Below are 27074 nucleotides of genomic sequence, written 5' to 3'. Positions count from 1 at the left end.
AACTGTGGCCAGTTCAGTTTGTATCTGCACATATCAAGTGTTGTAACTTGGGCACACAACACAACCAAGTATGTTAGTACAACTTTATTAGACTGTGGGATATATGTCAATCACCATAACATACACTGAACACAATAAGATGTCCGCAGCTCGTGGTATTGCGGTAGCATTCTTACTTTCCATGCACGGGGTCCCGGGTTCAATTCCCAGTGGGGTCAGGTATTTTCTCTGCCTGGTGATGACTGGGTGTTGTGTGTTCTTCATCATCATTGATTCGCAAGTCGCCAAAGTGGCGTCAACTAAAAAGTACTTGCAATACGGCAGCCAAACTTCCCCACACGGGGCCTCCCGGCCAACATTGCCGTACGATCATTTAATTTCAACACAATAAGATAAGGCAAATGTATTCAAGCAGTAATAACATGATAATCGAGCATGAGGATAGTGCAGAAGGTTTTAAATAGGCACTAGCCTGTGGCAGGCTCTATTGGAAATCCACAGTATTGCTCTTTTGCAGTGCAATCTTGTGAATGACTACACACTGCTAAGGTGCACAGCTTTCAAGTGCGCGTACACTGCCTCATTCCTCTTCCCTTGGGGAACAGCTCAGATTTGTAAGATTTACACAGCATCTTCATCCACGTGGTTCTGACTGAGATGACATGCTGATAAAGAGGTATACGGCAGGAAGTACTTTGGGCATGAGCAGTGTTGCAAGCCACTGGCGGTAGTTGTACCCTGCAGTTGGTGGCTGAGACAGAGAAGGTGGCTCCAGTGTGGACAGCAACTACAACAGTATTGGTTGCAGTATTGGAGATGTTGTACCAGGTTCATCCACTGGAGGCAGGGACCCCTCAAATGTTGTGGCAGGGACACAGCCAAATCCAGTGATCCATCAAGCAACGCAAACAGGCATGGTGATGTTGGTGTCCTGGGTAGGGTTGTCTGGTCGGTTACATGCAGGTGCAACTGTTCGTATCATGTGCACAGAAGCCCTCTCCATACAGACATCACAGAGACAGAGCTTTAGCTATGGGAAATGATGGCAGTAATCCATTTTGGGAGAAGACCAAACCCATGTGTCCAAACAGCCACCCCAGGCTAGGAACGGGATGATGGCTACACAGGTTGGTGCCCCGGCTGGGCCCCTGAGATGCAGGAGCTTCCAGGGTTGACGCCTGTGGAGCAGTTCAGCGGGGCTGTTGTTGCCAAATGGTGTGAACCGATAGGAAGATAGAAATTCATCTAACATTGGATGGGGACCAAGTCAGACGCTTTTTCATCTGCGTTTTGGGATGTTCTGACTAACCTTTTGGTCTCACCATTGAACTGGAAGTTGTGAATCCTGTGTGCCTTTCAGAAGCAGGCGAATTCCTCCAAGACAAAGTCAGGGCCTTTATCAGAGACCAGAGTTGCCAAAAGTCCCTCAAAGGATATATATATATTTTTTTTTTTTTTTTTTTTTTTTTTTTTTTTTTTGACAGGGCTGCTGCAGTGACAGAGGCTGAAGTCGACAGGCAACTAACAACATATGGGAACCAAAAGAATGCATCAATTATTATTAGCCAGTATGCATTAAGGAAAGGGCCAGTGAAATCGATGTGGAGACGATCCCAGGCCTGCGAAGGTTGTGACCACCGAGAGAACATTGCCCGCAGGGTAGCTTGTTGCAATGCTCATTGAGAACATGCCATAACCAAATGAGTCATGTCACTGTTCAAACCAGGCCAAAACACATGACGGTGGGCTGACGCCGTGGTGTGTGACACTCCCCAGTTTTAAGCATGCAGTAGTTGCAAGATCTCTGAACGCAGAGCCGAGGGAATCATTAGGCGAGGAGCTGAATAGTCTGTATAGAGGAGTAGAACACCACCAGTGACAGAGAAATGATGCCAAATCACATATTAGTTATGGAGAGATCAGCTGTGTGTGATGGAGGTGCCTCAGGCCAGTCATGTTTAATGCAATGTATCCATAAAATCAGATTGGTAGGACTAGGCTGTATGATCTGAGGACTAGCAATTGGAAAACCATTGACAGTTTGTTGAGCACATTCATCAAAGTGGAATCAGATTAACTCCTACCAATCAAAAACTTGGTCTACAGCGGCCGGAAGAGGGGAGATTGCATCAGCATTCGCATGTTTAGCCATGGGGCAGAAGTAAATCTCTTAGTTGTACCAACAGAGGAACAGTGCTCACTGTTGAAGGCAATGTACTGCTTTGTCTGGTAATGACACTGAGAGGTTAAACAATGATACTAATGGTTTGTGATCCATGACGAGATGGAATTCTACACTGTGAAACTTCTTTTAGGCATAAACAATGGTGAAGGCTTCTTTCTCTATTTGTCAATATCAAGTGTGAGCCAAATTAAGCATCTTCCACATGTATGCAATAGGCCGCTTGGAACCATCAGAATATTTATGAGCTAAGACCGTCTCCAGCCCATGCTGGGCTACATCTGTTGCTAACACTAAATGTTTACTCGGTTGATAGATTATGAGGCAAGGTGCGTATTGCAACATAGACTTCAGTCTGGAAAGTGCCATTTCACTTGCCTGCGACCAGTGGAAAGATATCTCTTTATGCAGCAAGACATGTAACAGTTTTGCAACTGGCAAAAACTGATGATAACAAGCAATATTATCTAAAGAAACTTAGAGTTCCTTGACCGCCTTAAGATGTGGAAGAGCCACAATGGCTGAAACATTCTGACGAGGGGTTTGATACCAACAGTAGAAACCTCAAACCCAAGATAAACAATAGAATGCTGAAATAAGTGGCACTTTTCCAAATTGCGTGTTAACCTGGTGACCTGTAACATCAAAAAGATCGTAAGTAAGTTGTTGAAATGTTCAGAAGTGGAGGAGTCGGAGATCACAATATCATCAAGATAGTTGTCAAAGCCAGGCACAAACCTTGTAAAATTGTTTCATAAACTGTTGAAAAATCTCTGGGATGCTGGCTACATCAAATGGTAACCACAAGTATTGATACAAGCCACAAAACATGTTAACGACCAAGAGTTGTTGAGAGTCAGCATCAACTGGAAGTCGCAAATATGCATAAGAGAGTTGATTTTGGTAAAACATTGACCACGAGCAAGCTTAGCAAAGAGTTCATCAGAGTGCAACAAGGGATATGTGACAATGATTGAACATTGACAGAAACTTTGAAATCGCTGCTAAGGCATAGCCACCCTGAAGGCTTCTTGACAATTACTTAGGGGTTAACCCATTCACTGGATGCAATCAGTTGGACCACCCCAGATGCCTTAAAGTGATCAAGCTCTGCTTTGGCTTGGTCATGGAATGCCATTGGCAATGGGCAAGACCAAAAAAAAAAAAAAAGACAAGAGTCTAGCCAAAGATTTCATGGTGATATAGGCTTTGAGATTACTGGCACAACCCAAACTCGCAGAAAACAGTATGGAAAATTCAGAGCATAAAGAGTCGAGTTGTGTATAAGGCACTTGATCAGAGATGAGATTAACTTCATCAGAAATAGTAAATGCAAAAAAACAAACAGATTTTTGGTGTGGCATTGTTCAACACCAAAACAGTTGGCAGATAAACCACAGATTTATGTGACTGGAGCCAAGAAACTATGTAATATATGGGGCATTCAAAAAGAAATGAACCGGAAGCATAATTACAGAAACCAGTATCTGTATGTTAGAAGTATTGACCCTGGCTGTTGAGACACTTCTCTGACTGTTACACAAGGTGGTGAATGGTTGTCTCATAAAATTCCCGGGGCTGCGATGCTAACCAGTTCCGCACATACAGCTGGACATTGCCATCCACACGAGTGCAGGAAAGGTTATGCTGACATTCTTCTTTGACCAAGATGGCCCCCTTCTGATTCACTTCCAGCAGAATGAGACGACAGTGAATGCCCAGCATTACTCACATACCTTGACCACCTTTCGCAAAGCGATCAAATCAAAACGACCAGGCAATTTCAGCTGTGGGGTCATTGCGCTCCACAACAATGCAAAGCCTCATACACAGTCGCGGCACTCCTGCAGAAATTCAGATGAGAGGTTCTTGGCCATCCTCCATACAGTATGGACTTCTCTCCCTGTGATTACACCACTTTTGATCCCCTTACAAATGTTCTCAGGGACAAACAATTCACCTCGCACAACAATGTACAGCTGTACATGCGGAATTGGTTAACATCACAGCCCCTGGAATTTTATGAGACAGCCATTCACCACCTTGTGTCACAGTGAGAAAGGTGTCTCAACAGCAAGGGTCAATACTTCTAACATACAGGTATTGGTTTCTGTAATTATGCCTCTGGGTCATTTCTTTTTGAATGCCCCTATATCAGAATGTTTTGTTCATCGTAAGTAACTAATGTACATGATGCTGACACTAAAGGGGGAGAACCCACGTCCATTTATGTTTGCAGATTGTGTGGTGACATAGCAGCACTGTTGTTGACTTACATGTGCAAAACATTCTGATAAACCTTGACATCAGTAAATAGCTTATTGCTGATAAACGTTTGACATCCATTTAAGTATCTGCAACAGGCTGTTGGAATTTTGCATTACAAACAGGAGCAATGGGCCTGTCTTGTTGCACTGGCGGCAAATGCCCCACAACTTAGGACAATCCAGCCTATCATGAGTGATAAAACACGACAGACAAGAGGGAAGTGTGGAGTGCTTGCATTGTAGTTCGTTACCAGGTTTACTGTGCTGCTGCTGCTGTGGCCGTGGCTGCCACAGTGGGTTGGTCCAGCTGCCATGATGTTCTGCTCTCACGTGGACCACTGCCACCATATCATCCCCCTGTGAACCACCTGACAAATGGTGGGGGGAAGTGGGTTAACTTCTGCAACCTCACATCAAAATTCAATTTGAATACCTGCGGCCCTCAAAACCTCAAACAATTGTGCAATAGTCAGAACGTCGGAGAGAGAGGGGTTATCTCATTGAAGGGCTCACTCACGAACCTCACGGTTGGGGGCCAACCGCATGATTACATCACTAACCATTTGGTCAGCATATGAGCCCTTATGTACATCAGTGACAATGACAGCTTAAACCTTGAAGCTCATCTGCCCAAGTATTAGAGGAATGTTCCAGTTTCTTGTGACACCAATAGAACTGAACTCGAGCAACAGTGATGTGAGTCCATTCACCGTAGTATTTTGAAAGAAGGTTGCACACGTTATCAAAAGAGAGTGAAGATGGGTTCTGGAGGGTGGCCAGTTGGCAAAGGAGTTGATACATGCAATCAAACCAAAAAGAAAGCAAGGCATAAGATAACATCAGTCAGTCCAAATGCATGAAAGTGCTGGGGCAACCATTTTTCATAGGTTTCCCATTCTTCGACAGACTCACTGTAAGCCTGAAACAGTGGAGGATAAAGAACCAGGGGAGTGAAAGGCTAAACAAGACGTGCAAGGGGTGACACGGCAGGCAGCATAGATTGAGGAGGATGCAAACCGGCCAAAATAGAGGCAGGCGTTTGCAATACATGGGTTTGGTTTTCTTGCATTGTGGCGAACACCTCCTGCTATTGACTGAGATGTTGTAATGCCACAGTAAGAACCCCTCAATGATCAACCAGCCGGCATATAAACTCATCAGTAACTCCATCAGACATTATAGATGCAATGGAGGACCAACCAGAGACTGAAAAAGTTCAAATGGAGCAATCCCACATTTGTCATCACTTGTGTTGTAAGCTGGGCACACAACACAACCAACAATGTTAGTACAACTTCATTGGACTGTGGCATGTATGCCAGTCACCATAACATACACTGAACACAATGAAATAAGGCAAATGCATGCAAACAATAATAACATGATAACTGAGTGTGAATGTAGCATGGCAGGGTTTAAATAGGCACTCGCCCTTGGCAGGGTCTATTGGAAGTTTGCAGTATTGCCTTTCATGGCACACTCTCACAGATAACAACACGCTGCTAACACAAACAGCTTTCAAGTGTATAGAGGTCAAAATATCTAACTGTGCTACTTTAGGTAGCAGATACATATAAAACTAGCTCTAGAATCTACAGTACAAAGTGAACTTACACAACACTAATGATTGCAAAATACACACACTCAAAATTCAAAATTAATAATACTACCAAAAACAAGTAAATAAATAGTTACTCTTCACTTATTTCAGAAGCAAGCTACTAAATTAAATGATGTATATGAACTAACTACTGTTGCTGTTCCAACAAGTTCCTCTTACACTATGACTACCCAAATCTGCATGACCAAATGAGAATTTGAATTCCACTTCTGCTTGTGAGTCAAGTGCCTTAAGCACCGAGCCATTTCCATCTGTCAAAATGCTAGTGTTCACTTGATGTGAATATTTGCATGCAAGGTATACTGATAGAGACCCATCATCATGCCAGTGCCCACCAAAAGACACAACAATACCATTTTTTGATGGCTGTTTCCTTAGAATTATGGATATACTTTAAATGAAACAACTTCCAGACCTTTATCCTCTTTCTTGTTTTCATGATTATGTGTAGCTTTTCAGTGCAGTATCTTATTTGGTATGCCCAGTCAAATTGCAAATCTTAATTCCATGTATAGATTGCGTCCAAAATTGGAACAACCCACCTATTTTCAGGTTTGACTTTTTAATCATTAGTATGTGACATGAGGTAACAGCTCTTACTCTGTATGCCTATATATGTGCCAGTACTGTGGCTATTTACGTAGGCTTGAGAATTCTGTTTCAGTCTGCCATTGTTTTCTGCAGCAGTATACAAGGGTGTATTCAGCAGGACAGCCAAAAAGACTCAGTGTTTTGAAGGATAATTAGGCTCTTTAACAATTATTACATTTAGATTCTTAGAGATGGAGTATTAGCTGAGTTCGTTATGTATGAGTGAGGAAATTTGTAATGTACTGAAGGAACACTTTGGATATACTTGATGAAAATTGTTTAGAGAAATCACAAGAAACTTAAGTGAAGATTACAAGGTACTCACTCATGAATGTTAATCCACTTTCACTGTATCAGCATTACCTCACTTTTAGAGTTGTACTCTACTGAAACTATTGTTCAGTGGTTTTGGTACAGTATGTAAATGACATGGTAAATGTTAGGATTACTAGTAGTATTGCTAATGAAAGAATGTAAATGTGTGAGAGAAAAACTGGGAGCTGATATTGCAATGAATATTTCAGAACACAACATCCACAGCAGAATATGACACACTGTAAGGAATTTCAGTACAAAAGGTGTGGAATATTTTTGTTCTCTCCTAAGGGGTGAAAGTTGGAAATATGTAGTGACTGTAATGATACCAATGAGAAATATGATAAGTTTATGGCTACATTCAGACATGTTTTTAAAATGGCCTTTCCCAAGAAAATAGATACTTTAAATTCTACTCAAAAAACAAACAAGTGGATTACAAAAGGGATAAGGATATCATGTCAAAACAAAAGGAGATTGTATTAGTACTCCAAGCAAAATACTAATCCTTACTTTATTACATATTTCAAAAAACACAAAAGAATACTAACACGAGTTATTTCAAATGCAAAAAAAACTAAGAAATGACAAAATATTGTGTAATTAAAAGAATAAAACTAAAGCAACCTGGTAAATTATAAGGAAAGAAATTGGAACCAGGCCAGTTAACCACAGTAATATAGAGCAGATTATGAATAAAAGTAAACTGTCTGACCCCAAACATGTGGCTAGTGCTTTCAACAATTATTTCCCTATTATAACTTAGCAGTTAATAAATACACACTTTGACAACAGCCAGCCAGTCACTCAGGTAAAAAAATTCATCCAAACACATTTTTCATGACTCGAGCAACACCCGAGGAACTGTCAAGAATTCTAAAAGAACTACCTAATAAGTATTCAGTGGGTGTTGATGAGATACCACATGCTATTATAAAAATTAGAGCAACATTTATTGTGGAACCACTGACAGACATACCAAATTCATCTTTTGAGGGAGAGGTGTTTGCAAATAACCTAAAAATTGCAGAAGTAACACCTTTGCATAAGCAGGGTGCAAAAAGTGTTATTGCTAATTATAGGCCCAGTTTGAGTATTGTCAGGCTTCAGCAAAATTGTGTAAAAATTTTTCCTTGGAAGAATTTAAAAAAAATAAAAAAATAAAAGAGTGGTTGATAAGTGACTCCCAACATGGAAAAGTCAACTCAGACAGCAAATTTTTACCTTTTAAATGAAGTATTAAAAGGGGGGGGGGGGATGATAAGCAACATGTATCTGTGATATTTCTGGATCTAAGTAAAGCCTTCAGTGTAATTGATCATGGCATTCTCTTGTGTAAATTAAGTAATTATGAAATTAGAAGCCAGTCTGAAAGGTGGCTCCAGTCATACCTCAGTAATCAGATTACAGAAATAAAACACAAAGATAGTGAATCAAAAATTTTTTAGTTTTTACAGTGATGAGCAGAAAAATCAAGTATGGAGTCCCATAAGGGTCAGTTCTGGGACCTGTCCTGTTTGTGCTGTATATGAATGACTTGGCTAGTAAAATACATGATGGAACAACTGTACTGTTTGCAGATGAAACTAATACTCTAATTAAATCACAGATTGAGAAAAATCTGCAGGAGGCTGCAATACCAGTTATGCATACCTTAATGCACTGGTTCTTGACCAATAGGCTCATCATAAATTATGAAAAAACTGTGGCACTTAACTACCACACCACACAAAACCTACATCCTGCAAAACCTGTTTTCGCTATAGAAGGAAAAAAATGTGTCAAAGTCCAGTCATACAAAATTTCTAGGCATTCATGTTCAGTCAGGTCTTAAGTGGGAGGTGGACCTAAACGTTTAAATAAGAGACTGAATTTACTCGCATATGCTGTTAGGATCCACACTCAGAATACAAGCTGCTCATCAGTGCTGACAATGTACCATTGTAGTATACAGTTGCTACTTATGCAAAGAATAATTTTTTGGGGAATTCCACAAATTCTACAAAAATCCTGTAGATCCCTTTTTAAAACTCTCAAAATATTACCACTGCCTTGCTTGTATATATACGAAATATAAATTTTCACAAAAGGGAGCATCTTAAAAGAAGGAAAATCTACTCAGACACGACTATGGAGGAGGAGGAGATTAGTGTTTAACGTCCCGTCGACAACGAGGACATTAGAGACGGACTGCAAGCTCGGGTGAGGGAAGGGTGGGGAAGGAAATCGGCCGTGCCCTTTCAAAGGAACCATCCCGGCATTTGCCGGAAGCGATTTAGGGAAATCACGGAAAACCTAAATCAGGATGCCCAGAGACGGGATTGAACTGTTGTCCTCTCGAATGCGAGACACGACTATGACATACACATGTATGAAACTAGGAAGAAGATGAACCTACACATGAACATGGTAAATACAAACATATGCAAAAGAGGAATGTATCGTACTGCAGTTATGTTATATAACCATTTGCCTTCTTACCTCAAATGCATACCAACATTAAATGCATTTAAAATAAAGTAAAACAGTACTTGCTTGACCACAGCTTCTATTCATAACATTGTTTACATGTCATCTCACTAAATAACTGCTATTGTCACATGTAGAAGCAATGTAGGACACCAACCTACATCATTATGCATTTTGATAATGTCAACAATGTAGTTAAAATGGCTACCATGTTGTAAATTAACTAGGTTTACCACTGTCCTATATCACATGTACAAACAATGTACTAAAATGATTCTTGGGCAAATAAATAAAATAAATAAATAGGTATCTCCTCATTGTTTGTTCATTTGTTTTGCACACAATTAGAGCTACACACCATACAGTGTGAGCCCATTGTGTATTTTACATCCTTACAGGTATAAATTGCATTTTATAAACAATAAGAATTAGGTGATTGTGTAACTTATGCACTTTTATGCAAACAAAGCAATTACTTTGATGCAAGTGCAGCACAAATGTGAAAAATATCTTTGTAATTAATATTGATTTTTGTACTCAATAGAACATTCTTGATCATGGTCAAAGGAAAGAGTTTCCTGTTATTATCGATAAATGTGAAAGATTTTTATGAGCAACAAAAACATGTTTTAAATAAGATATTCCATAGGTTACACAGTCCTTCAAATATCCTCACTCAGATGGTTCATCCCTTCCAGTTTCTAGGGAATCTAGTAATACGTAAACAACACGATCAATATGAAGTAATACCTGATATTATGGCAATATGGATACAACTTTAACTGACTGTGGCTACTAGGAAAACAACCGTAGTGTACACTTACTTGTGATAGTGTACAGTAGCCTACAGTAGATTTAAAACTCTACTCACTTGACCAGATGACCATAAACATACTTTTCAGTTGTAAAACTTTCCAAAATGTTACTGACCATAACTGAAGAAGAATCAACTTTTTTCAAACCGGTGCATTTCCTGTTACACATTGACTTGTTTGACATCCTTGAACATTTTCCTTCAAGATAGGAACATAAAAAATAAATGAATTAATGCAGCACATGTGTTGATATGATATGGCAATGCTATTTTTGTGTGGTATCTCCTATTGCTTTCTATTGCTGGACAAAAAACAGTAGAATCACTAGAAACATCTGTTCGCATAGGTTTTAAATTTTTGTCATCACCCTGAAGCATTTTAAACAACACAGTTTTATGTAATTATAATCAGCTACAAGCTAGTTCAAATGAATGATGTTCAATTTATTTTATTTACAGATTTATGGTTAATAACCGAACAGGAGTGATAACAGTAGCAGATTGTGCAACTCCTGGTAAGGACCCATGTCTAGATTATGAATCAAGGCATGAGTACTTGCTGACGTACAAGGTAAGATGAATGCATTTTCTGATTGTGTTGTATGCAAATATGTAAAAAAATATTCAGCCCATGATGTATTGTTAAAAGGAGACTACCAACAAGAAATGCTTTCTCTGAAAATTATTTTGAACTATTAGTTCAGGAGGCCACTGAAAGTATAAATTGTTGCAAAAATATACTTGACATCTTAGCAACAAATAACTGTGAGCACATAAGAAGCATTATGACAGATACAAGGATTAATTATCACAAGATCATTGTAGTGAGACTGAAAACCACAGTACCCAAATGTACCAAAAATAAATGCAAAACACATCTAATTAAAAAATAAATAAAAAAACAGATAAAAATTCACTTGATGCCTTTCTAAGAGATAACCTCCATTTGTTCTGAACTAACTATGAAAGTGTAGTCCAGATGTGGTATAAATTCAAAGAAATAGTATCAGTAGCAATAAAGAGATTCATACCAGGTAAATTAATAACTGACAGAACTTACCCCTCCCGATGGTTCACAAAAAATGTCAGAACAATGTGGACAAGCAATGGAAAAAGAATGCAAAACCTCCAGATTGGCAGTTTTACAGAAGCTCAAAATTTAGTGCAAACTTCGATGTGATATGCAATTTAATAGTTTACATAACAAAACTCTGTCTTGAAATCTGGCAGAAAATTCAGAGGATTCTGGTCATATGTGAAGTTTCCTAGCATAGGAAATATTGTTGATGACAGTGTCACCAAAGCAGAGTTACTAAATACAGCTTCCAAAAGTTCTTCACCATATAAGATGAAGTAAATATTCTTGATTTTGAATCAAGAACCGCTGCCAGCATAAGGAACTTACAGAAAATTCAGAGGATTCTGGTCCTATGTGAAGTTTACTAGCATAGGAAATATTATTGATGACAGTGTCACCAAAGCAGAGTTACTAAATACAGCTTCCAAAAGTTCTTCACCATATAAGATGGAGTAAATATTCCTGATTTTGAATCAAGAACCGCTGCCACCATAAGGAACTTAGAAGTAGACACCCTCATTTTAGCAAAGCAGCTTAAATCGCTTAATGAAGGGAAGTTCTCTGGCCCAGGTTGTATACCAATTAGTTTCCTTTCAGAGTACACTGATATCATAGCTTCACACTTAAGAATTTTATACAACTGCTTGCTTGACAAAATATCTGTACATGAAGATTGGAAAGTTGCACAGGTCACACCAATACTCAAAATAGGGAGTAGGAGTAATCTGATGAACTATAGACCCATATCATTAGCATCGATTTGTATATGATTTTGGAACATCTACTGTGTTTTAACATTATGAATTACCTCGAGAAAAGTAATCTGTTGACACACAGTTGGCACAGATTCAGAAAATATTGTTCTTATGAAACACAACTAGCTTTTTATTCTCATTAAGTAATAATTGCTATCAACAGGGCATGTCAAATTCATTCCATATTTCTAGTTACACAGAAAGCTTTTGACACTATCCATCACAAATGGCTTACAATCAAGTTGTGTGCCTATGGAGCATCTTCTGAGTTGTGTAGCTGGATTCATGTTTTCCTGTCAGAAAGATGACAGTTCTTAGAATTTGATGGAAAGTTATTATGTAAAACCAAAATTATACCTGCAGTTCCCCAAGAAAGTGGTGTTAGTCTTATGCTATTCCAAATCTATACAAATGGTTTAGGAGCCAGTCTGAGCAATCACCTTAAATTTTTTGCTGATGATGCTGCCAGTTACCATCTAGTAAGGACAACAGGGCATCAAAACCAATTTGCCAAATGATTTAGACAAGATATCTATGGTGCAAATGTGGCAATTAACCCTAAATAATGAAAATTGCAAAGTCATCCACATGGAACTAAAAGGAACCCAATAAATTTTGGTTACATGATAAATCACACATATAGAAAGGCTGTCAGTTCAATTAAATGCCTAATCACACAAATCTAAAGGCTGTCAGTTCAATTAAATGCCTAGGAATTATGATTATAAACAACTTAAACTGGAACAATCATTTAGATACTGTTGTGAGGAAGGCTGAATACTTAGAAGTCTACTAAAGAAGTGGCCTACATGACACTTGTCTATTCTCTTCAGGAGTACTACTGTGCAAAATGGGATCCTTACCAGACTGGATTGATGGAGGACATCAAAAAAGTTCAAAGAAGAGCAGCTTGTTTTGTATTATCATAAAACGGGAGAGAGTGTCGTGGATATGATATGGGAGTTGTGGATGGCAGTAATTAAAAATAAGGCTTTTTCATTGCATTAAGATCTTATCATGACATTTTAATCTCTAACATTCTCCTCTGAATGCAGACTTATTTTGTTGACAACCACCTATATAGGGAGAAATGATCATTGTAATAAAGTAAGATAAACCAGAGCTCATGCAAAAAGGTTAAATGATAATTTTTCCTGCATGCTGTTAGAGAGTGGAACAGCAGAGAGATAGTGTGAAAGTGGTTCGATGAACCTTTTGCCAGGCACATAATTGTTAATTGCAGAGTAGTGATGTAGATAAAGGTATTCAGAAATCATTAAATTGTGATTTGTTATCCAGTTGCTGTTGCTTTGAGTTTAGAAGTACAGAGAAATCTAAATACTGTAATTTGATTCTGTTTTGTGCACATGTCACTATAAAGTGTGATGTGCTTCAATTAAGTTGTCAAGAACTGATTTTCCCAAATTGTCGTATGGGTTGTTTTTGTCTCAGATACTGTTATCAAAGGATAACATATATCCTCACCAAGTTTTATTAAATGGAGAATGAGCTGTTAATTTTGATCACATTTGTTCCTCTGTTGAATTACACATCAGCTACTGTTTTTAATTATTATTATATTACTTACCTTAGTGTGGGAGGATGTTTTTTAGAATACTGTCAATAAAAATATTGCACATCATCTATGAAAAAAGTATATACATTTTCATAGTATTGTAGTTCCTTTTAAGACCACAAGCCTGTGAATACTCATGTTCTGCTGTTATTCTTAGTTCAACTCCACATTTGCTTCTTTACTATCTACCATTCATGATTTTACTTATAAGCCTAGTCAACAGCTCATCACTCACTCTAAATATATGCCAGCAGAAATTCCTGAGTATGTGAGCTGTGATACTTTTATCAGACTGGAGAACAGACTTCGACATTCTGTATCTTGTTCCATTCCATTACTAGATGGCAAATTTTTATTCCAACACCTAAATAATTTAATTACTTAGAGGTGGTTTTGGTTTATTGTCTGTATTTTCTCTTTGATCTGCACTGGATATGTGAAAGACTTTTTCAGTAACTTTAAAATGTAGCTAGAAAAAAATGTTCATTCGCCATTTGGCATGTGGGATCAATATAACATAAGGCCATAGAAAATATTAGATTAGAAACCTCTAGAAACCAGAGGTTTCTTCATTTGAAGTGAGAGGAGGATAGGATTAAGGCTGCATGAAATGAGACTAAACACGAATTAGACCCTTAGGTAGGAAAAGTAAATGCCAATTATTAACATTAAAAAATGCACCAAAAAGCTAAATAATTGAAATTCCTTGGGAGATAAACCAAAAAAATAGTTTGTAAAAAAACTGCTGTATAAAAAAAGGATACATAAAATGGTAAAGCATATGGAATAACTACACTACAATCTTTACAATAAAAAATTAAAAACTAAACTCTGCCCAAGCAGGCCATGAAGGCCCAGTGGTACTGACCGTCCTCCGTGTCATCCTCAGCCCACAGGTGTCACTGGATGCCATTATATGATGGGCATGTGGTCAGCACACCACTCTCCCCGCTATATATCAGTTTTCGAGACTAGAGCTGCTACTTCTCAATGAAGTAGCTCCTCAGTTTGCCTCACAATGGCTGAGTGCAACCCGTTTGCCAACAGCACTCGGCATGTAGGATGGTCACCCATGAAAGTTATAGCCCAGTCCGACAGCACTTAACTTCGGTGATCTGAGGGGAACAGGTGTTACCACTGCTGCAAGGCCATTGGCTTACAATAAAAAAATGCCCATCTGTAAATGTAAAAATAAGGTATTACTTCCACGGGTCATGGGTAATATACTTACCACTAACTGTATTTCCATACTGCATTCATTTGGATAGGTCATATCACCACTGTGTGCTCCTGGCAGGCAGTGGCAGACCACTGCAACAGCTGTAGTTTCTGTTTGTTGTGAAATATAGCCATTTTGATTGTGAAATGTCTCTTGTGCCTTTCAGGGTCCTTGAGAAATATACGTACCATCAAATAATGTTGTTTTAAAGCACAATGGAAAGTATGCCTATCACCAAATTAATTTTCCCGTGAGACTTGGGAGCTATACTTACTACAAAACTAATATTTGTTTTGTGGCCTGCATAAAACCTACTTAGTTGTTTTATTGCATCGTGGGAATATACCTTGCCATCTGTGGATGTGGCTGACATCTTGTGGTAGTATGTAGTACTAGGTGTATAAAAACTGCTACAGTAATCAGTTTCTGTTTGTTATGAGATCATTACTGTTCTCACTTTTGAAATCAGAACACATTGCTCTGTTTCTACAGTGTGTGCTGTTGTGACCTGTATCAGCTCATTTCCAGGTGCTAAATATTTTTTTAACAAAGCAAAATAAAAACACCACATGTCATATTTTTTTTATTTTTTCACTTGTAATGGCAACTGATAGCAGCTCACAAAAGGGCAATGGGAAGTATATTTACCTCTGTAGTTTAACAGCTCACAAAAGGTGAGAGGGAACTATAATTACCACTGTAGCTTTGATTCTAAATCAGAAACACAAAATCATCAAAAATTAAATGTACTCAATTGATTATGATTCTGATGTGGTAAAAAATAAATAAATAAACTTCACTGAGCCAGTACAGATTAACTTTTTTAAATTGATAAGTTTTTTAAGCACTGTAATTTTATAGCTTAGTATTCCCCTGATTTATCTCTAACCTTGTAATTTACATTGAAATCTCTTCTTCTAGGTCCAAGGAATGTATATGCAACTTGCAGAAATGCAAAGAATTAGGTTCTCATTAGACTGTGGTGTTGAGCATCAAATGGATGACTTAGATTTCAATTTATCAGTTGTAAAAAACTGATGTAATCACTTTTGATGGCATATTTGAAAAGCTTTCAAAATTTATCAGCAGTTTCATTGACTTGAGCGATTATTACTTTGCTAGAGATGGAGGTGTAATTCAAGTTACAGTGTTAGGATTTGAAACAGTTAAATAACAGTTACTTGGATGCATGGAGAGAGTTTGAAATATGATTTTCACCACTTTGGAATTAAAAGTTTTCCTTTAAAAAAATCAATCATAATTATTGCAGGATTAAAGTTTTGTAACTTTACTCGCAATTAATACATCATTCATATATTTGTCCAAATGTTGTAACATATAAAAGAAATAAATTATTTTTTAGGCAACAGATGACAATGGAGAGGGCCATACCACAGCTGTTCCAGTCAGAATCCTACTCATTGACAGCAATGACAATGCACCACAGTTTACAAATAATAATTATCTTGTTGCCATTGATGAAGGCGCCAGTAATTTTGAACCACCACTGCAAGTTCAGGTACAGTAAAGCATGCAACAACAAAATAAAACCCAATACAAAATGAGAATTCTGTATCATTCACTATTGATGACTGTAAATTTAAAGTAAATGAAAAATATTGCTTGTTTCAGGCAAGAGACACTGATGTAACTTCTGAGATAACATACTCAATAGTAGAAGGAAATGTTAAGAACCTGTTTGAAATTAATCCTCATACAGGAGAAATTACAGTTCGTGCAGCTAGTGGCCTTGACATGACCAATGTTACAAGTGATGTAATTACATTAACAGTACAGGTACGGCAGATTAAACATTTTTCTTTTAGTATGTCTTAATTATTACAACAAGCTGGTGTACATTAGGTAATTATTATGTGAGGGATTGGACCAAGAATTGACATAATTTTGTGCTAATTGGTGAAAGGAATGGTGCAAGTAAGAGATATCAAATGCACATACATTCCTTCATTTTAGTTTAAAACTAGGGGATCAATCAGACAAATTCAAGTAAACCCATAGACAAATGTGTCAGATATTGTTGCCTGAGATATGGGTGAGTTAATAGCTCAGATCAGTAATGTAACAGTGAGTTGAATAGGTTAGGTAATTTGTTAAAGAGCTCCTGTAATTTGCAGCAAATGTCACAAGCTTTGTCAATAACCTTAGTAGAGTAGATGGTTACTATAAATTTTACAGCCTTCAATTTGAAAATAAATGCAAATGGCAAGCTTGTAAGTGCTTAGCTTGTTTGACAATCCATTTAGTCGTCTTTGTCATGTGCTATAGGCAACAAATTTGTGTGTTCACTGCCTGAACCTAAACTAGACTGCAACAGGGTGTTAGTGCTGAACGGCTGTTTATACTCAAGTTTGACACCTGACTACCCACTATGTATTTTGGTGACCATTTTAATTCAGAGATCACGTCTGTGTACCACTGAACTACATCCCTTTGATACTTTTGACTTCAGCAAGTGAAGTGGTAGTAAAGTCTTTATAAAAAGAGTGAAAAATCTCAAATTTGCTCAAACAGACATCACGATCCTTGTGTTTCATGCTATAGGAAGGATGTTGACAAACCTTATAATCTTGGCTGGAGAGTTCATTTTAAGGAAGTCTCTCTGTCAGTCAGGAATGGGAAAGAGCTGTATGCTTCATGGACTAAATCCAACAGTTCTAAACAATAAATGTACACAGTGAGGTATCAAACTTGGGTCTAAGTATCAATGTGATGACAACTATACTGAACAATATGGTTGAGGCACATGGAGTGAATTCACATAAGACAATAAATCACAGTGACTCATCTCTGGTATATTAATCCAATTAAGCATTGTATTACTGTAAAGATTTGAAGGATCACTGCCCATATCCCAAAAAATCAGGTAACCTACATTCATTAAGTGCTATAATACACGGATAAAGCACCAGCGCACTCCAAATTTTGTTACATCACAATGACCTTTAAGCCAAATGATAATCATCGGTATTTAACTCAAAGATAGACACAATGAAAAAGACTGCTAAAATAATTAAGATTTCTGATTTAGTCCTTCTGAAATAGAAAACACAGACACATTCACACAAAGTGCACTTCTGTAAATGTGTGTGTGTGTTTTGTATTTGGGAAGAAGAACTTTGTGCTTGTTTGAATGTGTTTGTGTTTTGTGTTTTGGAAGAAGAACTTTGTCCAAAAGCTTAATTAATTTAGCAATCTTCTTCATTTTTTCTGTCTGTGACTCAGTGCCTCCTCTCTGTGGTGAATAGCAATCTGTCCTATCCCATCCTGAACTTCACATTGTTTGAGCTCATCAGTATTTAATTTACACGCACTTCAAAAATTAATGCACAGTAGTTGCCAACACTTACAGCTGTGGAACCATTTACCTGAAAGCATCCACAAAACTACATTTAATTTTAGAGCTTTATAGACTATGGTGCCTCAAAGAGTTATCCTTTCTGTACTTGTTATCAAAGTCAACAGAACACCAGTGCATCAAACAGCTCAAGTAATTTAATTACCAAACAGATGTTCTTTATTGGTCGATGACATCAAGTTTGACTTTGAATTTTAATAGCATTAAAGTAGCTGGTGGTCAAACTTGGATTACCTTTGCTTTCAAACAGCGTGATGCAGTTTTGCTAGAAACTGCAAGTTTGCAAAGGATGCCTTCTTGATGTACCATGGCCTGCAGAACTGTAGTGTTACAGTATTCACTTTGATGGAAAGCTTCTGTAATTGATAGTGGTGACAAATCATTTTGTATTCATTCTTGGAATTTAATTCATGAAAGGAGAAAATATAAAATCGCAGTAAATGAACCAGGCAAAAAGGAATACAAACGTCTCAAAAATGGTATATGATATTGACAGGAAGTGCAAAATGGCTAAGCAGGGATGGCTAGAGGACAAATGTAAGGATGTAGAGGCTTGTCTCACTAGAGGTTAGATAGATACAGTCTACAGGAAAATTGAAGAGATCTTTGGAGAAAAGAGAGCCACTTGTATGAATATCAAGAGCTCAGATGGAAACCCAGTTCTAAGCAAAGAAGGGAAAGCAGAAAGGTGGAAGGAGTATATAGAGGGTCTATACAAGGGCGATGTACTTGAGGACAATATTATGGGAATTGAAGAGGATTTAGATGAAGATGAAATGGAAGACACGATACTGCATGAAGAGTTTGACAGAGCACTGAAAGACCTAAGTCGAAACAAGGCCCCGGGAGTAGACAACAATCCATTGGAACTACTGACGGCCTTGGGAGAGCCAGTCCTGACAAAACTCTACCAACCGGTGAGCAAGATGTATGAGACAGGTGAAATACCCTCAGACTTCAAGAAGAATATAATAATTCCAATCCCAAAGAAAGCAGGTGTTGACAGATGTGAAAATTACCGAACTATCAGTTTAATAAGGAACAGCAAAATACTAACGTGAATTCTTTACAGATGAATGGAAAAACTAGTAGAAGCCGACCTCGGGGAAGATCAGTTTGAATTCTGTAGAAATGTTGGTACACGTGAGGCAATACTGACCCTACGACTTATCTTAGAAGCTAGATTAAGGAAGGGCAAACCTACGTTTGTAGACTTAGAGAAAGCTTTTGACAATGTTGACTGGAATACTTTCTTTAAAATTCTGAAGGTGGCAGGGGTAAAATACAGAGAGCAAAAGGCTATTTACAATTTGTACAGAAACCAGTTGGCAGTTATTAGAGACGAGGGACATGAAAGGCAAGCAGTGGTTGGGAAGGGATTTAGACAGGGCTGTAGTCTCTCCCCCATGTTATTCAGTCTGTATATTGAGCAAGCAGTGAAGGAAACAAAAGAAAAATTCGGAGTAGGTATTAAAGTCCATGGAGAAGAAATAAAAACTTTGTGGTTCACCGATGACATCGTACTTCTGTCAGAGACAGCAAAGGACTTGGAAGAGCAGCTCTTTAAAGGAGGATATAAGATGAACATCAACAAAAGCAAAACGAGGATAATGGAATGTAGTTGAATTAAGTCGGGTAATGCTGAGGGAATTAGATTAGGAAATGAGACACTTAAAGTAGTAAAGGAGTTTTGCCATTTGGGGAGCAAAATAACTGATGATGGTCGAAGTAGAGAGGATATAAAATGTAGACTGGCAATAGCTAGGAAAGCGTTTCTGAAGAAGAGAAATTTGTTAACATCGAGTATAGATTTAAGTGTAAGGAAGTTGTTTCTGAAAGTATTTGTATGGAGTGTAGCCATGTATGGAAGTGAAATATGGGCGATAAATAGTTTGGACAAGAAGAGAATAGAAGCTGTCGAAATGTGATGCTACAGAAGAATGCTGAAGATTAGATGGGTAGATCACATAACTAATGAGGAGGTATTAAATAGAATTGGGGAGAAGAGGAGTTTGTGGCACAATTTGACAAGAAGAAGGTATTGGTTAGTAGGACATGTTCTGAAGCATCAGGGGCTCACAAATTTAGCATTGGAGGGCAGTGTGGAGGGTAAAAATCGTAGAGGGAGACCAAGAGATGAATACACTAAGCAGATTCAGAAGGATGTAGATTGCAGTAAGTACTGGGAGATGAAGAAGCTTGCACAGGATAGAGTAGTATGTAGAGCTGCATCAAACCAGTCTCAGGACTGAAGATAACAACAACAACATAACTTGAATGCTAATGACTTTCTGTAAAAGATTTTTTTATTATTTTATGATGTTACAGAATTTTGTTTTGTTGATCGTTTAATCAATATCTCAATGTGTGTTAAATGAAGGAAAGCATAGAAAAGCTTTTATTATGGTTATGGGTAGCAGCACACAAGAAATCAGTCATTAGAATATTATGTATAAAAACAAATTTGCCTACCTGCTTTGATATCCATAAAGACCTAAACTATCAATTGCACTAGAAAACATCAGAAATTGCAAACAGAATATTACTGAGGATAAAACTGTAATAATCTGTACAGCATTAGTCAATATTGCCATGAGCTGTGCTGCATGTAGTATGGTGCAGCAGTTAACATTGCTGGCTGGTGTGCTACGAGTTGCCAGTTCAAACCTGACCACAATCTATTTGTGATTTTAGTATTTATCATTTCTTGGAGCCTCTCAAAGTTTCTTATGTTTGCGATGTTTGTATGTTCTGAAATGTTTAATGTTTGTATAAATAGTAGCACTCTGCTCTCGGGAATTCACCTCTGTTTTATCTGTACATTAGAGTTTGTAATAAACATGCTTTCTGTGCTGATTGTTCTACTTCATTTATGATCCTGCTGTCAGAGTTTGACTTCATAGTGGTTGCCATGTGACAATATTTCTGTTTAGTTTAGTTCCATAATAAATTGCAAATTTAAGTCAAACACATAATGCTACAGCTGCTGGCTGATATTTCGTAACAAAATAATTTGCATCTAATTTTAAAATTTTCATATGTTGGATAAAAGTCTACGCAAGTGTAATGAATTTAAAATAAAAGTATTTTCAAAAATGGTTCAGATGGCTCTGAGCACTATGCGACTTAACATCTGTGGTCATCAGTCGCCTAGAACGAATTAAACCTAACTAACCTAAGGACATCACACACATCCATGCTCGAGGCAGGATTCAAACCTGTGACCGTAGCAGTTGCGCAGTTCCGGACTGAGCGCATGGAACCGCGAGACCACCTTGGCCGGTTAAAAGTATTTTCATTGGATAATTAGTAGCCTTATTTTACATAACAGTCTTAGTAAATAAATTATATTCTACAGTAGTGTAATCAGTTCATGCCAAGGGTATAAGTGTGTTAATCATTGCAGCTTGGTCTCTGTTTCCATAAATTGTCTTCCACAGTCACCCCATGCACAGTAGCTAAGATCTCTACTCAACCTAAGTAAAACCAAACCAATCAAAATGGCATGGTTGCTAATGCAGTCATTTTTGTTTTGGATGAGTGTATTTAAAACCTTTATGTGGCCATCCTACTTTTAGTTTTCTGCAATTTCCATAAATCATTTCAAGTGAATACTGAGAGAGTGCTTAAGAATTGCAATTGTCCATTTCTTTCCTCACCCCATTGTGACCTGAGTGTGTGTTCCATCTCTAATTACCTTGATAACAATATTATGTCAGACTGTAACATTACGTCCTTGCACACGCCAGCCTGCCAGCAACATTAAGAGTGAGTACGTATAAGAATGTACTCTGAAGAAGGATGTTACTTTGACCACAGGGATATAACAACCAACACTTGTTTAAATGCTTATCTACTTCTTGTACCCTCTGTTAAATAGTGACCAGTTGCCTTTTCTCAGGTCATTGTTTATATTCCATCCTGATTTTATCATAAACATAGTAATATAGATTGTGCATTTTTCAGTTTCCTTAACACATGTCAATGAGAGATCAGTAGATTAGATTAACTGTTGGAACAATAGAACCAAAGTGAGGAGAGCTTTGTGGTTGTGGAATATATTCATAACATAATTCTTAGGCTGTTGCAGCCTGGCATCAGTTAAAGAAGAATTGCAAAACTTACTCACATAGATCATATTGGTGCACTGAAACTGTGCTGAAGTCAGTTATCACTTAGTAACATTCATTTTATGTGATATCTACAGTTAATAATAAGTATGTTTTGGTTCTACTATCAAATTCATGAGTGGAGTAGAGGGATTTGGCACCAATAAACCATTTAGTCTCCTCTGAAACAGTACTTTATTTGTACATATTTTTTTGTGCTTGCTGATGAATTATTCAACGTGTGAGTTACTGGATAAGGGACACCTTTCTGGGTAAAGTGAATGATATTAAATCTTTGTGAAGACTGTTCTTATTCTTGACATTGATCCAATGAACTGAGCTATTGATTCAATGAACTGTGCTATTGCTTTGAGAGAGCTTGTATTACTTTCGACAAACTTAATTAAGGAATAAATGTTCTGACAATCAGTTGATATTATACCCAGTTCTTCAAACAGGCTGTGCAAGACACTCTTGATACTACAAGGAATTAACATTATGTGCTTTTGGAACAAGAAAACTTCAGTTTCATGTGATGAGTTATCCCCAAATATGATACCATATGAGAGCATGGAATGAACATAAGCAAAGTATGCCAGTTAAAAAATATATGTATCATTTGTGTCTTTCAACATTTGCATTGTGAATAGAGATTTATTAAAACAATGGAATCTCCTGGTTGGATATCAATAATATTAGATAAAGGAAACATTTCTACTCACTGTAAGAATGATGCATTAAGCTGCAGACAGGCACAATGAAAACACGGTTACAGTCGGAGCTGCCAGTGGTAGTGTTCATGTGTGTGTGAGGTTTGCTTGCTTGTGTGAATGTGTATGGGTGTGTGTTTTCTTTGCTGAAGAAGGCTTTGGCCAAAAGCTATAATGTGTAACAGTCTATTTGTTGTGCCTGTCCACAACTCAACAGGTCGTCTTTATGGTGAGTAGCGTCTATCCTTTCCTAATATTACAAATTTATTTAAGTGTTTCAGCAGTTCTGTTCTATGATCCCCAAGTTTTAATTCTAGGGTTTCATGTGGGAAATCTCTTCTACCTGCATATCCTCGTGTGTTATTCATGTGTCAAAATATGTGTGTGATTAGTTATGATGTATTAAGTAATTATGACAAATTATGTATTTCAGGCTAGTGATGGAGTATTTGCAAATACAGCGACAGTGCGTATTACAGTTCGTGATGTAAACAACAATAGCCCAGTGTTTGAGAGGGAGAGTTATGTTGCTTCAATACAGGAAGATTCCCCCATAGGTAAGAATACAAAAATTATGTATGCACATACAGAAATCCATTTACATGTTTCACTTCTCATATCTCAAAAACTATCGGTTCTTTTTTCTATCAGATCTTGTCTCACCCAATCCTCATTATATTTCCTCCAAAACTTTCTGTCTACAGTAGAATTCTTTTTTCATTTTCAAATGAAGTGAGGAATTACAACAATATGGAAAGAACAGATTGCTACTCACCACACAAAGCTTTCACTGAGTTGCATACAAGCATGGTGAAAAGAATACTAGAAATATTCAGCATTTGGACAAAGTCCTTCCTCAGATGTAGAAAACTCGCACACATTCACATAAGCTCAACTCACACACACACACACACACACACACACACACACACACACACACACACACACACATCCTGCATAACTGGATAACTGTGAGTGTAATTGAGCAGCAGTCTAGTTGGGGTGGATAGTGGAGGTACAGAAGGGGTGTGGGGCAGAGAAGGGGAGGGCTAACAGTGTAGTTGTGGGAGTGTGCAGAAATGTGGTGGGGCCAGTATAGGACTGTTACGAGCAGCATCAGGAGGTTGTACTTGGGATTGAGGATGAGAAGAGAGAAGTAGAGAATGGAGCGTGTGTTTGGAGGATACAAGTCATGTGTAGTACTAGAGTGGGTGTGGGGAAAGGGATAGAAAGGTGGAGGGCAAGGGATAGCAAAAGGTGAGGCCAGAAGGGATGAGGAGTTATTTCATTAATTTTGAAATAGTTGCAGTCCCCATTGACAGTTTGTAAACAACTAAATTATTTATTTCATTAGAGTCATTTATTTTTCACTATGATGCCAAACAAATTGTAAAATGGTAAAAAGATACATCATGAAGGAGTTACGCAAATGGTTCAAATCGATATTCGTACAGTTATTGAGGGAAAATGCAAAATCATAAACTTTGGCAGCTGATAGATGAATGTGTGATGGTGCAGTGCAATTTCACCACATAGGTGGCAAGGATAATAAACAGGGGACATGTTGATATGTAGGCATAACGTCTTTGTGAATTTCATTCTGTGTGCTCAGTTGGACAGCAATCACATCTCGCAGGCAAGTGCATGAACAATATACATAGATATCAGCATTTGAGAGGGTGGGCCCAAAAAGCCAGTAGGAGTAATTGACAATTTGTTCAACATTTGAGTAGGAACGATGCCACTATTCAACAAAGTTGGCAGGGATGGGTGTACCATGACTGAACACAGCATCAAGAAAGATGCGGTTGACCTACAGAGATGAGACGATGTGAGGATCAAGCAATCATCAGTGAGGTACTCAGGGTGAGTCTGACATGTGAACTGGAGCTTCAGTGACCACAAGGACCATCAATAGGTAGCTCACAAAAATGGGGCTGAGCTCATAGCACCTCTTGCTCTGACTACTATTCATCTTTGTACACCAGCAAGCCCATTTGCAATGTTCTTGGGCACATTTGACCTGGACTGTCATTGACGGAGTAGAATTGTCGTCAGTGATGAGTTCCACTATGAAGTGAGTCCTGATGACCTGTGAAGACATGTCTGGAGATGCCTGACAACCAGGAGTGATAGTTTGGGTGCCATTTCATTTCATAGTAAGATTCGGCCACACACTGAAAGAGTTTCTACAGCTTGCCTTTGCGCTTGCAAAAGCCTACCTTGACCAGCAAGGTCACCAGATCTCTCTCCAACTAAGTACATTTGAAGTGTTATGGGCAGGGCCTTCCAGCAAGCTTGGGATTTTGATGATCTAACACTCCAAATGGACAGAATTTGGCACAATATCCCTCAGGAGAACACCCAACAACTCATCTCCACTAAAGAGACAGCTTACACTACATTCGTTCGTCCTCTGTTAGAATATTGCTGCGCGGTGTGGGATCCTTACCAGGTGGGATTGACGGAGGACATCGAAAGGGTGCAAAAAAGGGCAGCTCGTTTTGTATTATCACGTTATAGGGGAGAGAGTGTGGCAGATATGATACACGAGTTGGGATGGAAGTCATTACAGCATAGACGTTTTTCGTCGCGGCGAGACCTTTTTACAAAATTTCAGTCACCAACTTTCTCTTCCGAATGCGAAAATATTTTGTTGAGCCCAACCTACATAGGTAGGAATGATCATCAAAATAAAATAAGAGAAATCAGAGCTCGAACAGAAAGGTTTAGGTGTTCGTTTTTCCCGCTCGCTGTTCGGGAGTGGAATAGTAGAGAGATAGTATGATTGTGGTTCGATGAACCCTCTGCCAAGCACTTAAATGTGAATTGCAGAGTAGTCATGTAAATGTAGATCTATCAATGCCAAGCTGAATAACTCATTGCGTAAGGCATGAGGACCAACACATTATTGACTTATTCAAGTTGTGAAGGCCTTTCTCTACAATAAATCATCCAATTTTTCTGAAATTATAATCATTTATTTTTCTGTGCATGCACATCACATCTACCAATTTCTGTTCCATTTGGATAATTCCTTCATGGTGGATCTTTTTTTTTATTTTTTTATTTAAAAGAGTCGATGTTTAATATTTAGTGTTTTTCCTGTCTCTGAGTGAGAGTAAGTTACTTCCACGTATCAGACAAAGCTCAGTACTTGATATCACAAATATGATTGTATCTGAATCATTGAGAACCATAAGGTTTTAAAGCACACCATTGTCAAATGGAAGATAGTTACATGTATGCATTTCTTGACATCTGTTGATTTATGGTGAACTATGTATAGTCTTCAGAACCCGTACTTGATATCACAAGTATGATTGTAACTGAATTATTGAGAACCATAAGGTTTCAAAGCACACCATTGTCAAATGGAAGACAGTAACATGTATATGTTCTCTTGACATCTGTTGATTTATGGTGAACTACATATAGTTTTCAGAACCCATAAGAGTGTTACCATCCTCACTACCAAACCAGAAGTTGATGTTCATGGTAACCATGTTCATTTCAGATATTTTCAATGATGAAGTTTGCAATAGGTGTCATAAACTGTTGTTGAAAGTAGCATATTCTTCATCGGAGTCATGGGAGGCCGCCATTCTCTTTAAGTCGCATTGAGGGAGACCACAATTTGTTATTTCCCCACAGTTTTAGATGCCTTGCAAAATCTAGTGCCCAAGTATATAGTTGGAAGGCAAACTTCAACTTGGAAACATAAAATTGCATCAAAACTACTAGATGAAGCTTGAATACATAGACTTAACAAAATTACTAGATTTCACACCTGAAGTGAATGGACAGTTTTATCTGAAACCAGAGAATCTGCTTAATAAAAATTATGGTAATGAGGACCATGAAGTGTTGGATATGTCATAATTGTGTAAGTGGTACATGTAGCATCTCTTCTTTATGTTCTGGTTTTAGTTTCACATTAATTACAAACCACCCAACAGTCAAAAAGACACTATTGCCACTAGCCTACACAT

The 27074-nt window shown here is 37.9% G+C and overlaps 1 protein-coding gene across 3 annotated transcripts in view; it reads left to right on the top strand.

Annotated features, from left to right (window-relative positions):
• LOC126272689 (cadherin-87A) overlaps window positions 1-27074 on the top strand; it is a 663064-nt gene that overhangs the window by 492203 nt on the left and 143787 nt on the right. For all 3 annotated transcript variants that reach the window (XM_049975716.1, XM_049975724.1, XM_049975733.1), the window contains 4 exons: window positions 10719-10830; window positions 16251-16406; window positions 16520-16684; window positions 23516-23639. In XM_049975716.1, coding sequence (XP_049831673.1) covers window positions 10719-10830; window positions 16251-16406; window positions 16520-16684; window positions 23516-23639 — 557 coding nt within the window. The remainder of the gene's footprint in view (window positions 1-10718; window positions 10831-16250; window positions 16407-16519; window positions 16685-23515; window positions 23640-27074) is intronic.

Source organism: Schistocerca gregaria, chromosome 1 (assembly GCF_023897955.1).
Source record: "Schistocerca gregaria isolate iqSchGreg1 chromosome 1, iqSchGreg1.2, whole genome shotgun sequence".
NCBI classification, from domain to species: Eukaryota; Metazoa; Arthropoda; class Insecta; order Orthoptera; family Acrididae; genus Schistocerca; species Schistocerca gregaria.
This window is presented reverse-complemented; position numbering and strand designations above follow the sequence as displayed.